Consider the following 13,088-nt stretch of genomic DNA (forward strand, 5'->3'; position numbering starts at 1 on the left):
GACAAAATAGTATTAAAAAAACGCAGTTACACATCCAAGTAGTTGGGACAAAAGGAGAACGTAAATTTTCCCCCATTGCAATAAAATACGAAGTCTTTATCCGCAGAAAAAGCAACACAGCCCAGACAACATGAATAAACCTCGAACAAAATCCAAACACATTTAACTCGATTTCCATTACAAGGTAAACTACATCCCAAAACCACGAATATCAGCTCCCCGCTACCACACAAAACTCCATCAAACATCTCCCGTTAAAGAGCACTGCTTTCCAACTGGCAAACATGGCCGCCAAACGGTAGTGCGCAGAGTTCTGACGTTGCTACCAGTAGTACTGCGTCACTTCTTCCGTGCCCGTCGCTGCTTCCTGAGCCGCGGTAGTGCCGAGTTCGAGTGCTGTCACTGCCGCTCAGTGTTATTGAAGTGGGGAAGATGGCGGGTGCGGCGGGCTCGCCGGCCTCGGACTGGGTTGTATTGAGAGATGGCTGTTTGCGTTGTGATGAGAACGGTTTGGACAGCCTGTCTTACCACCCGACTCTTAATGCCATCTTGGCTGTCAGCAGCCGGGGTTGTATTAAAGTCATCGACGGTACATCGGGAGCCATTCTACAGGCCTCGGCACTGCGTGGAGGGAAGAGTGGTTCTTTGCGGTCTGGAGTTTCAACATCAAACACCGGGGAATGCTGGACAGGTGAAGGACCTCTTTGGGAAACGGAGGCTGCCCCCTATGCCGCAGGTTAGTCTACATTTGCAAGTGTCATGGTGTGTTGAGTTGTGAATACTCACTAGATCCTAATGTTTGTGTTTCATTTTCTTTTTGTAGAAGCTCATTCTTAATTAAGCTTCTGTGTAAAACATTATGTTATCTGTAGGACTTTTAAAACTGATCACATGTGACTATCATGATTGTTGAGGTTTACGTAAAGTAATAGTAGAATGGTGCAGAGTGTAGTTATGACTGGTAGTGTATTCAGAGTTGTATTAGGGAAGTTTTTATCATGGTGTTGTCCGAATATACAATAAAGAAGGAGTGAAATAGTTTGTATCTTTGGAAAAGTGTAAAATCGCAGGAAGTAAACTGCAACGTGGATAAGGAAGGGAAGCATATTTTGCAGAGCTGGCTGTTGCAAGTAATGTTTTTCACTCTTCTGGATGTTTGCTATAGTGTTTCCCTGTGTTAGAGTGTTTGCAAGTAGCAACAGAATAAGGAACCCGTAGTATGCGTATTTCATTTAGTATTATTTAAATTGTTTCCTCAGATAAAATGCACATCACGGAATGGTTATATATGTGTATAATCCAGTTGTGGAATAGATTATGTGAGGCATACAGTAGATCAGAATGCCATACAGTTCCTTATCAGCTCTTAAAGGGTGTCCAATCTTACTGTGTAATGTTACTATCATAATACTTTTTGGCCTTTTGTTGTTTAGTTTTTGATCTAATGCACTGCTTTCAGTATTGTCTTTCTTTGTTGGGTTTCTGACTTGACAGAGCTGTTGGGCGTATTAAGCATGCCTTAGCTTTTAGTGTTTGTATTGTTTTGAAGCATCTTTAATTAAGAGAGGAGTCATGACCCACAAGTGCTGTAATTTAGATGCAACACAGTGATTTTTTTTTTTTTGTCATAAGATTTAGATTTATTTTCTTTGTAAAGTCAGATACATTGAAGTTTACAGCATAATTTCAGTAGTTGAGCTAACCCCATACCAAGACAACTTCTTTTATAAGTAGTACATGGTTTGCTAAATGGTTGCTCCTGCTCTTAACCAGGTTAAATCCTGAGATCAACTCCACCTCTTATTGAAAAATTACTTATTGAACTTACTGCCTTCACATCATTTTCTCTGACTACCTGTACACACTCTCTCTTACCCCCCAATCCTACTATTTTTCTATGTTAAGTAACTTAACTCATGTAACTAATAACATATTGTTACCTACCCCAATTCAAGATATCCCTAGAGAAACACCTAAACAGGCATTGGCCATGTCCGTGTCTAGATCCCGACTAACCCAATATAATCACAACTCAAATAGGTGAAAGACCCAATAATAACTTCCTTAACGTATGTTTATAAACTTTCTAAACCTTCCCTACCCAGACTAAAAACCCTTTGCAACAGCCTTTAGAACAATATTAGAAGGATGGTAACTTGTTATCCAAGCCATTCTTTTTGTCTTTTCGATTTTTTCCCAGTTAGGGGTCACCACAGTGGAACTTTGCACCGCTAATGATTGGCAGTAGATTTTTATGGTGCTGAGTTGCCAGCCAGACACCCAGCCTTCAGCGAAGGCACGCCCATTCATGCATGTCTTTTGAACACCACTCTGCCGCGGGGCAGACATGCAGATTCCACACGGAAGACACTCCAGCGAAGAATTGAACAGGAGAACCTGTTGCTGTGAGGTGACAACACCACCACTGCGGCTTATATGCAAGAGATTCTAATACTATGTTTCTATTTTCTGTATTACAACTTGCTGTCCTATCCATTCTAAGGCTATTTCTTTAACCCTTACCAACAGTACCTGTTGTCCGTTGGGTTGATAATGTAGAAAGCAGTTGTTTTGTTTTTGCTGTTTATTATTATCTACTGCTTTGTGGTCATAGCAGAGCATTCTACATTATCAATTGAATTGCCTTTCAAACTGGAGAACGCTCAAGATTTGAAAACTACGTAGCTGGCGAAGTGAATCCCCTACTTGCGTATGATGTCATATCCGACCCAACGGACAACTGTGTAGCTGAGGTGGACTATAAAGGTTTATCCACGTTATTAAACCAAATGGAGTTGGAATTTATAAAACTAAAACGCATGGTTACAACGGTAGCACTTTGAAGTCTGCATAACTCGAAAGATTATTCCGAGAGGGCTGCGGATCTTAAAAATGCCCACTACAGGTACTCTATGACTTGTTATATAAGTGGCAAAAGATTAATATAGACACTAGTATACGCTATATGGAACTGTTAAGTGACTATTTCTTACCTCAAGAAATTGCCATGAGAGAGCTTATCAAAGAACAATAGTCGCATATATATAAGATTTATCCATGTGAAATTGTTGATAATGTTTTTGAAAAGTTATTAGATAATGTATATTTATATGAAAAGAAACTGCTAGAACAAAAACAGAGTAAGATTAGAAGGGATACACAAGATTTTAGTATAGGACAGGTCTTCACTTGGCCGAGAATTAATAAAAACGGCCAACAGAGGACCGAGAAGGAAGGAAAAATAAATGTACATACAACCTCTAATAAGCATGGCTCTGTTGTTGAACCCAGTTGTGATGAAAACAATATCGGGTATGGAAGTGACATACCTAATAAGGAAAGTATAGTACCTAATAGAAAAGAAAAAAATTGTGGTTACTACAGCAATAGTACATCGGGAAAATGATGATAATGAGATTTCCATATTAACTCCCAATACAACAGAACAGAGAGAGATAGTAGATGTTGTTAACGCCAATGGTATAGCACTAGTAAATGAGTCTAATATTATACTGGAAGTATTGGATCAAGGAATTGTAAGTGATGGGTCAGCGAGAAGGAAAATCCCCATCACTATTAGTAAGGGTTATATTGGACCCAGCAGTTCTAATGTAATGGCCCCTTTCCCTATAGCAGACATTCGGAGAGGGGGGAAGGGACCGTTCCATGAGCAGGGGATGGCAAAAAAGAAGAATAGTAGATGAGGAGCATGTGGGACCTACCCTGAAGAAAATGTGGGAAAGGACTACGAATCATTGATATGGAACATATCCAATAGACAGCTTACTAATGATGAATGTACAGTCCTACAAAAAGGACTAACATTTATACCATCTACCAGAAGTGATATAACAGAATAAGTAGTAGACTTAAATTTATTTGTTCAAAACATACAATTGAAATTAGATTTTGGTAAATCACTGAGCACTCAAGAAGTATATCCACTTAGAAAACCAAGTACTCGCATACCTATTTTCCATCCATTAATAGATGCATATTCCAAATTAGTTGAACAAGAATTGCATGAACATGAAAGAACAAATAAAAGTAGAAAATGGTATGGGAATTTACATCCCAGGTTAAGGGTAGCATTAAAAACTTTAAGGAATGATCCCAATATTATGATTAGGCCCGCTGATAAGGGAGGTCCTATAGTTATTATGGACAGTGATAAATGCATCTTAAATATGACTGACATGCTAAGTAATGTACAGTATTACAGCAGGATTGGCTTAAGATAGAATTGTTGAACAAGTTTCTACCTCTTTGTTGAATCTTTATAGCCAAGGAAAAATCAGTGAAAAACTATATGATTACTGCCGGATTAATAACCCAACCATACCCTGCATACAAGGTGTCCCTAAAATTCATAAACACCCTCTAGATCCACCTATGAGACCCATTGTAGCATGAAGAGGCTGGGTTACGGAGCCTATTTCTTTGTGTTTAGAGTTAAAATTAAGACCAGTGGTTAACAAGTATTCATATATATTAAGGGACACTAAGCAATTTCTAATTGTTACATGATCAGATATCAAAAACTTCCACTGATGAAATTTATTGGTTAGTAACGTTAGATGTTCAATCCCTTTTCACTACCATTCCTAATAAAGAGGGAATATAATGCATTCGTAGACTTCTACAGGAAAATTTGATACCCACAGATGTTCATATTGATGGGTTATGCAATCTATTGGAAATAGTATTGACCAATAACATTTTTACATTTAATAATCCTGTATATATACAAAAAGATGGCGTAGCTATGGGCACTTCATGCCAATATTGTTATGGCAGACTGGGAAGAAAGGCATCTGTCTAGAATGGATGAGTTTAAGAAATATTTTCAATTCTATGTACGCTTTGTAGATTACCTTTTTTATCTGGAAATCAGAAGAGGGGGAATTAAAAGAATTTTTGGAACAGATAAATTCACTGACACACTACTTGAAATTTACTGTGGTAGCCTCCCAGAAATCTGTATCGTACTTAGATGTATATGTAGAAAGGCTATCTAATGGTCTTTTGAATACTGGAGTATACAGGAAAACCTGTTATAGAAACTCATTACTCCATAGAACTAGTATGCACCCGGGATTTATTTTTAAGAACATAGTTAAAGGACAAGCCATGAGGGTTTCACGCTTGAATTCAACTGACCTCGGATATAAAAATGAATTAAGTAATTTGAAGCAACAATTATTGGATAGATCTTGTACATTAGAGGAAATAAGCCAAGGACTTCAAAGTGTAGATGAAATGAGAAAAAGTACAGCATATCCTTACTTTGCTGATGGGACTAATAGCAGTCGAGCAACAAACAGCCAAGGTGATAAAAATAAAAATAATATGTCAGAAGGAGTTAGAGTATCCATATATCATACCCAAGATGTGATGGGCATAAGAAATGCATATCAGAAATATTGGGATATATTGACAGTGGATCCCTGTATATTTAATTTAGTAGGTGATCATCCCAAATTTTTATATAAAAACAAACCCAACTTATATAGGATGTTTTGTGGTCCAAATAGATTGGATAGTAAACATCAGTTGTCATCAAGCTGGAGCAACTAAACCATGTCATAAATGTAAATATTGTTCATCCATAGATGATACAGCGAGGTTTATACATCCTATTACTCATCAAAGTTATACGTTTCTTCCACAAGCAACTTGTGATACTGCACATGTCGTCTATCTTGCTACTTGTAGGTGCTGTTCAGCATTCTACGTAGGCAAGACTGATAGACGACTAAGGGACCGTATAAGAGAACACCTATATCATATTCGGATCAAAGCACACAATAATGCACTGTCAAAACATATGTTGGATACCTCTTCGGAACATACATTTAAGTTCATGGTTGTTCAACTTCATAATTTAACAATTAGACAGGGAGATGTATCAAATAAGACAGAACAAAATGAAATTAAATGGATTATTAGGCTAAGAGCTGACCGTGACCCGGGGCTGATTGATAGAGTACCCATCAGACCTGTACTGAAGGGTAGAAATTTATGATGTATATTCTTTATGTATTTTTATATACATGTTTTTATAGTATGATATGTTGCAATATTTTAAAAAATCATGGTTTTGAAGAAATTTTTTTAATATAAGCAAAAATGCACATAAAAGTTTTTTATTTATTATTTTTACATTTAAGATGAATAAGTCAATAATGTGCATTTATTTATATATATTTTTTTAAAAAATATTAATAGACATATTTCATGAGTATGTAGGCAATTTAGTATAAATAAATGCTTACTTGAAATATTATGAATAACCATGAAATGAATTGGGTTGAAACTATGGATTAGAAGTCAACTTGCATATACTTTGTTGTATGAGCTAATGTTGAATTAATTAGCAGAATGTGACATCAGTGCTAGTTAGAATAATAGTATGTATATAAGCATTAATTCAAACTCAAAACTGTTGTTGGCCTGAGGAAGCCCTATGGGTAAAGTGCTTGCCTTATATTCGAATAAAGTTCATTTTATCATCATTTGCTGTTGGATTCATCCCTGGTGAAGTGAAAACTGCCAGAGGATTATTGTTGCAGGAAACGTTGTTTGAACAGAACATTTCAGCACTGTTATTTAGTGCAACGTGAATATTTGGAAAAATATTTTTTTCTGGTTACCTGGATTGCTTATGCGAAGTATTTTACCCTGCCTCATTGTTCTCCCGTTATTTGTCTTTACTTATTTCTTTTTATTTCTTAACGGAAAAATTGTCCACAAAGCGGTTGTTTTGTTTTTGATATTTAATTTTTAAACCCATTATAACAATCATTGGTTTGCTGACATAAATGTCTATGGTATCCTGTGATATTTTATCATATATTGTTTCTTTGTTGTATTGGCAGATTTAAAACTGAACAGCTGTAAAACATAAAGTTACAAACATAGAGGTAAAACTCAAGAAAAAAACAGGAGCAAATGCGCAGTGAACAAACAGTCAAGGGTAGTTGTAAAATGTGTTAAATTTAACAGTTACAGATAGCAGCAGAATAATGCAGTTGTATATAATATATGTGTGTATATATCTCATAATCTCTCTCTCTATATATATATATATATATATATATATATATATATATATATATAAATATATGTCTATACACAGTTGTGTGCAAGGAATAGAAACCTACAGAGGGTATTACATTGCTTGCTTTTGGTTTGGCTTTTAAATTTTACTATATAAGTTTTTAATACTAATTCTGATGAAGTTCTAAACAGGAGTAAAGAATGGAAGCACTAAAAACATAGCCTTGGGCTGCTGTCGTTCTAGTAGATCGCTTTGTGATTTCAAATATTTTTTACATTGTGTCTTTTAATGAAGTATTTAAATTGTGATTCTTTGAATAAGTTTTTAGTTCTGGATGAAACTTTGGATAGGATGGTAAACATCATAATAAAGTATGGTCTTTGTCTGGGGATAAACTTTTCCCGTATTTTAGGTGGTGGTACAGAGAAGTGATTAAGCAAAATTTAGTTGAGAGATAACTAGAGAGAAGTCTGACGTTGGAAGGAGCAGATCTCTCGTAGAGTCTGCTGGCAAGGAAGGGCAGTGTGTTTAAGTTGCCTACTTTATGCACTAGGCTTTCTGTGAGAATAGTTCCATGGCTGACATGGAGCCATTTGGCTTTTGAAAGTGCTCTTTTTATTTTTGGTGGGAGAGATTGCAGTAAATTGATGTATATTGTTGAGGTAGTGTGAAGTGAATTTATGCAAAATTCTAAGCCTATATCCTGATTGGGGGAGGAAAACACATTTGGCAATGATGACTCCCTCTTCTGGGGAGAAGTTTGAGATTTTCTTTGCCCAGAAGAAAAGTCTGTTAAGTTTGGATTTGGTATTTTACATGTATTATTTTGTGTGTAATGTTGAAACATACACTTTTAAGTTGAGCTAGATTCCCAAGTATTTGATTTGCAGAACTGTTTTCATTGTGTCTCAGCTGAAGTAAGGAATAGCTTAAATGTCAGGTGTTTTGGTCACAAACTGGGGAAAGCAGAAGCAGCAGAAAATTGAGATAGAGAGGAAGATAGTGGAAAAGGTAATTTAGCTTCAAGTATCTGGGATGTGTAGTTGAGGAGAAAGGAAGTCTGAATGAAGAGGTCAAGCTAGAATCAGAGGGGCTATAGGCAACTGGCATAGTGTCCTGTGTAATTTGTGGTAATATGTGGCAAAAGAATGCCAAAGAAGCTGAAAAGTAAAGTGTACAACACAGTGGTGCAACCAGTACTAATATATCGTACAGAAACCTGGGCAGTATAGGCAGAGCAGATGAAGATGATAGAGGTGATGGAAATTAAGTGCCTGAGAAGGTGGTAGGATGCACTCTGTAGGACAGATGACAAAGAAATGAGGACATAAGAGCAGAAATCAATGTAGTTCCAATTGCAGAAAAGGTCAAAGACAACAGATTACAGTGGTTTGGACATGAGCAGAATACAATCTGGTGAAGATTTGGGACAGACATGAAGAAGTTAAGAGAAAATTAGGACGTCCAGCAAAGAGGTGGATGGATTGTGTGAAAGAAGATCTGCGACAGTCAGACATGAGTGTTGAAGAATGTAAGTGTGGCATTGAATTGAGAGAGGTGGTGACGGTTAACATGATTCCCCGACCTCATGTAGAAAAATGGGAGGAAAGGGGGGAGAAGGATGTTGACGATGGGTGTTTTGGCCATTCTTTGGACGTGGGTTCTAAACAGCATTACTTTGGTTTTCTTTTTGTTAAATGTAAGTTTGTTGTTCATTAGCCTGTTTGTTAGAAGGATAGTGTTTTCTTCCAGTGTAGTTTTAAAAATAGGGATGGGTTTTCTTTGTATCTTACCATGTCATCAACTTACAGAATTATGGGGAGTGCTAGCTGGAACAGTATGAGTAATGGAATGGATCTCTGGGGAACCCCTTTGAGAATGGGAGAAGAGGCAGAAAGGATTGAGAATGTAACCACTGGATTGCTTGGAGAAATGTTTTCTTTCAACCTTTCTACACTTTTAACGTCAAGTGTCTACACATGACTACTGATTTAGGTTCATAGGCAAGTAGTGGGCTAGCTGCCCTTGTGGGTCATTTTAAATCTAGCCAGTTCCCTTTTTGTGCTCGATTTAACTCATCTCATTTGGTTCGGGCTTAACCTTACTCGTCCAATTGTCTGTAGTTATATATTGCATGTAATGAGAATAACTGGTGTGATGCCCTTGCACTGGCCCAGTAGTCAAGGGGCCTCAATCCTCACCACCAGCAACAGCTAGGGGACTCACGCTGGGAGGATAATGGATACATGCACAATAAAGTGCAACTTCCCTTAAGAGCACACAGAGATCACAGCCAGTCTGAGGCTGGTTTCTCCCTCTCTCTCCAGATCCCCAATAAGACTCCCCCCTGGGGCACAGCTGTAGGGTTGATAACTCAGCCGAGTGGCCAAGCTAAGACCTCCAGCACCCTCTCTGTCCAACTAGTGCTTCATATCCCTGCCCAAGTAGCTGACACACACACTTTGTGATTTTATATATATATATATATATATATGTGTATATATATATATATATATATATGTATATGTGTATATATATGTGTATATATATATATATATATATATATATATATATATATATATATATATATATATATATATATATATATGTGTGTGTGTGTGTGTGTGTGTGTGTATATATATATATATATATATATATATATATATATATAAAGACTCATCCAGACTCTGCTACATTTTGCTGTGAAGGAAAGGTTAGTTTGCTGTTATTTTTTGTATTTCTGTATTGCCTTTCTATATTTTGAATACTGTAGTTTGTTTTCTTTACCTTGTGTTTTGCTTGCATTCTGTTTTAACAGCATATTAAAACTTCAAAAGAGACCACAGCTCTCTCTGTTCTGAGTCGGGCAGAATTTTTTCCCTCCCTCTCACCCATTTAAGTTGTCTTGTTAAATACCACTGTCTTTCTAGTTGCCCGCCTCTTATGTTAATCTGACCATATATCTCATTTCTCTCTACTTTCACTGGCTTATGTGAGTAATCACAAAACCATCACTTTTGAAATCCCACCCTTCAATTATTTAAATTTATTGGCCATCCTACAGTATTTCATAGTACCAAAATACAAAAGTAACCACCCCTTTCAGTCCATCTTGCTGTTTTAAAAATAGTAACTCTCCACTAAACCTTAACTTTTTAAACAGGTAAAACTCAAGTTACCTACTTTCATATCTAACTTCTCTAGTGCACACTGCAGAGTGCATTCTTTTCAATCTTACCTTTAAGCATCCCTGTTACTACCACTTTCTCTAATACCTAAAAAGATCATCTCTACTTGACTCCAAGTAGACTTTTCTCTATCTGTTAAACCTAGCACTTGCTCCTACAGTACTTATTACCTTGATACGGCACTCTTATAGATAGCACCCCAAAAAGGCAAACCCCCATTTCTCGGTCACCCACGTCCCCCGGAATCTCTTTTAAAGTTTTTTTGTATAGTCCTTCTAGCATGTCGAGGGATCAGTTGCTAGTGTCCTCTCCTGCTCAGCTGGTGAACCTGGGAATATTGAGGCAATGTTACAATTGCCTCATGTACACAGACAACCCTCTCCTCCTCCCACAAAACACAAATACATGCGAGAGATGCAACTATACGGCCAAACTGGAGGCTGAGCTCTCTCAACATAGTACTGGCAAGACCAGTCAGGAGGAGAAGGTTACCACACACACTATAGACCCAGTCTCACATAGTACCATCACAACCTCAAATCATACACATAAACACACAAAGACATACTTGGTGGCTCTGATCAAAAATCTACCTAAACAGCAGAGGCCACCAAAGCAGACACCCAAACAACCACCACCTCAGAACACAACACCTGCAACACATAGACCTCACAGTCAGAGTGTCAAACAGTCACAGCCCTTAAGGCCAAACACAATGCCAGACACACTAGTCATTGGTGACTCCATAGTCAGACACACTGATGTCCCGCTCACCAGACTGAGTAAGGAGAAGGTCACAGTAAGCTGCCTGTCGGGCGCTAGAATCCGCCACATAACGCAAGCACTCAGGTCTCTCAACAGCAGGTACAAATACGACTCGGTCATTGTCCACGCTGGTGTAAACGACCTGAGACGTACCTCCTTGGACTACATGAAAAGAGACATTGAGGAGCTCTCTGATTATGTAGCCCAGGCAGGTATGACCCTGACCTTGAGCAGTATCCTACCTTCACCAAGAATGATGCCACAATACAGAGATAAGATGATCAGCTTTAACAATTGGCTTAAACTCTGGTGTCATTCAAAGGGGATCCAATGTCTGCCTGGGATGACATGCTGGACAAGCCACGCTGCTTCGCAAGGGACGGCTTGCACCTGTCACCCCTGGGATTCCGGAGATTGGCAAAGGCTCGTGCCACGCCCATAGTGCCTTTTTAGGCAAGGCTCAAATTCTAAACCTACCACCCTAGAACACAAAAAAGGAAAAAAACTAAGGGTAATGCTGCTCAATGCCAGAAGTCTAAATCTCAAAATGCACGCACTCTAGGCCCTTCTCAGTATGGAGAACATCGATGTCTGTGCAGTGACAGAAACCTGGTTCAAGGCTCCTGAGAGCACCCCAGCACTATCAGGTTTTACCTCTTATCATGCGTTCCGGCCCCAAAATCCGGACAATACCAAGAAAGGAGGGGGGGTATCCATATTCATCAAGGACACCCACACCTCAAGACTGGTGGCAACGCACGATGCATCGGAGACCATCCAGGTGCAATTAACCATAGGCAAGACTGCTCTGCAAATTGTAGCATGTTACAGGCCACTCTCACAAACTCAGGAACCTCACATGGCCTTCCTGAAAACACTAGGGAGGATAAATGTATCACCAAACACCATCATACTAGGTGACTTCAATTACCCTAATATAGACTGGGAACACTACTCAAGCCCAAACACCCTAGCCCAAAAGTTCCTGGAATTCATAAACTCAAATGCCATGGAACAACTAGTCACCATCCCCACAAGAGGAGAAAACATACTTAATCTCATCATCACGAACATGGGAGCACAATGTTCAACACCGGAAGTATACCCCTCACTGGTGGGATCAGATCACAAACTAATCTCACTGGAGGTCCTCATCCCACCCCACCTGAAATAAAAAGACCACAGTAAAGAACTTCTAAAGCCGACTTCACACTTCTAAAGACTAGTGTGGTCTCCTTTAAGGCCCCGAGCCGGCGGAAAACAGTACTCAAGCCGCTGAATCACTTACAAATGCCTTCTACCAGCACCTGCAGGACTGCATGGATAAGGCAATCCCAAGCAAAACAAAGACTCTTTGTACCAAAGGCAAGCATCCAGTCTGGTGGACCCCAGCCATAAACAAACTCTACAACAAAAGGAGGAAGCTACTACAAGATAGAGCAAAATCCTTAAAAGGTAAGACACCCTTGATCACTATAAGTAAAAAACTAAGAGCTCTCATAAAATCATCCAAAGCAAATTTTGAGAGAACAATAGCTAAAGACTCAAAAGACAATCATAAGGCCTTCTTTAGCTATGTTAGAAACCTGGGAGGAAACTCCCAGATATGCTCAGAACTAGTTCAAAATGATGTGAAGATTACTGATCCTACAGACATTGCCAACATACTGGCTGACAGGTTCAGTGCAAACTTCTCCCCTCCCCCAAAAGGAGAGATATCTATACCAAGCGATTGCAGCCCCCAAACATCTCCAACGCCCAAGTGAGAACTGCTCTCTCCAAAGCAAAAACACAGCATCCATGGGACCTGATGGTGTCCCCGGCTGTGTGCTCCACGAACTCAACGAGGAATTAAACCCACAGCTAGGACAGCTGTTTAATCATAGTCTTACCTCTGGATACGTACCCAGGAAGTGGCGCATTGCAACTGTGGTCCCACTTCACAAAGGCGGTGCCTCCACCGACCCTGGAAATTACCGGCCCATTAGCTTGACAAGCCTTATCTGCAAAGCCATGGAGAGGATCATAATGGACCTCATAAATAAAGACATAGGGAGTTTGCAGACTTTGGATCC

At 38.8% G+C, this 13,088-nt stretch overlaps 1 protein-coding gene across 8 annotated transcripts in view; it reads left to right on the top strand.

Annotated features, from left to right (window-relative positions):
- The first annotated feature begins 364 nt into the window (after positions 1 to 364).
- The window catches only part of BIRC6 (baculoviral IAP repeat containing 6), a 4,524,268-nt gene continuing 4,511,544 nt past the window's right edge, over positions 365 to 13,088 (top strand). For all 8 annotated transcript variants that reach the window (XM_044058419.1, XM_044058463.1, XM_044058448.1 and 5 more), the window contains exon 1: positions 365 to 736. In XM_044058419.1, coding sequence (XP_043914354.1) covers positions 433 to 736 — 304 coding nt within the window. In that variant the 5' untranslated portion in view covers positions 365 to 432. The remainder of the gene's footprint in view (positions 737 to 13,088) is intronic.

The sequence above is a fragment of the Protopterus annectens genome, chromosome 1.part2 (assembly GCF_019279795.1).
Source record: "Protopterus annectens isolate FY-2018-M chromosome 1.part2, PAN1.0, whole genome shotgun sequence".
NCBI lineage: Eukaryota > Metazoa > Chordata > Ceratodontiformes > Protopteridae > Protopterus > Protopterus annectens.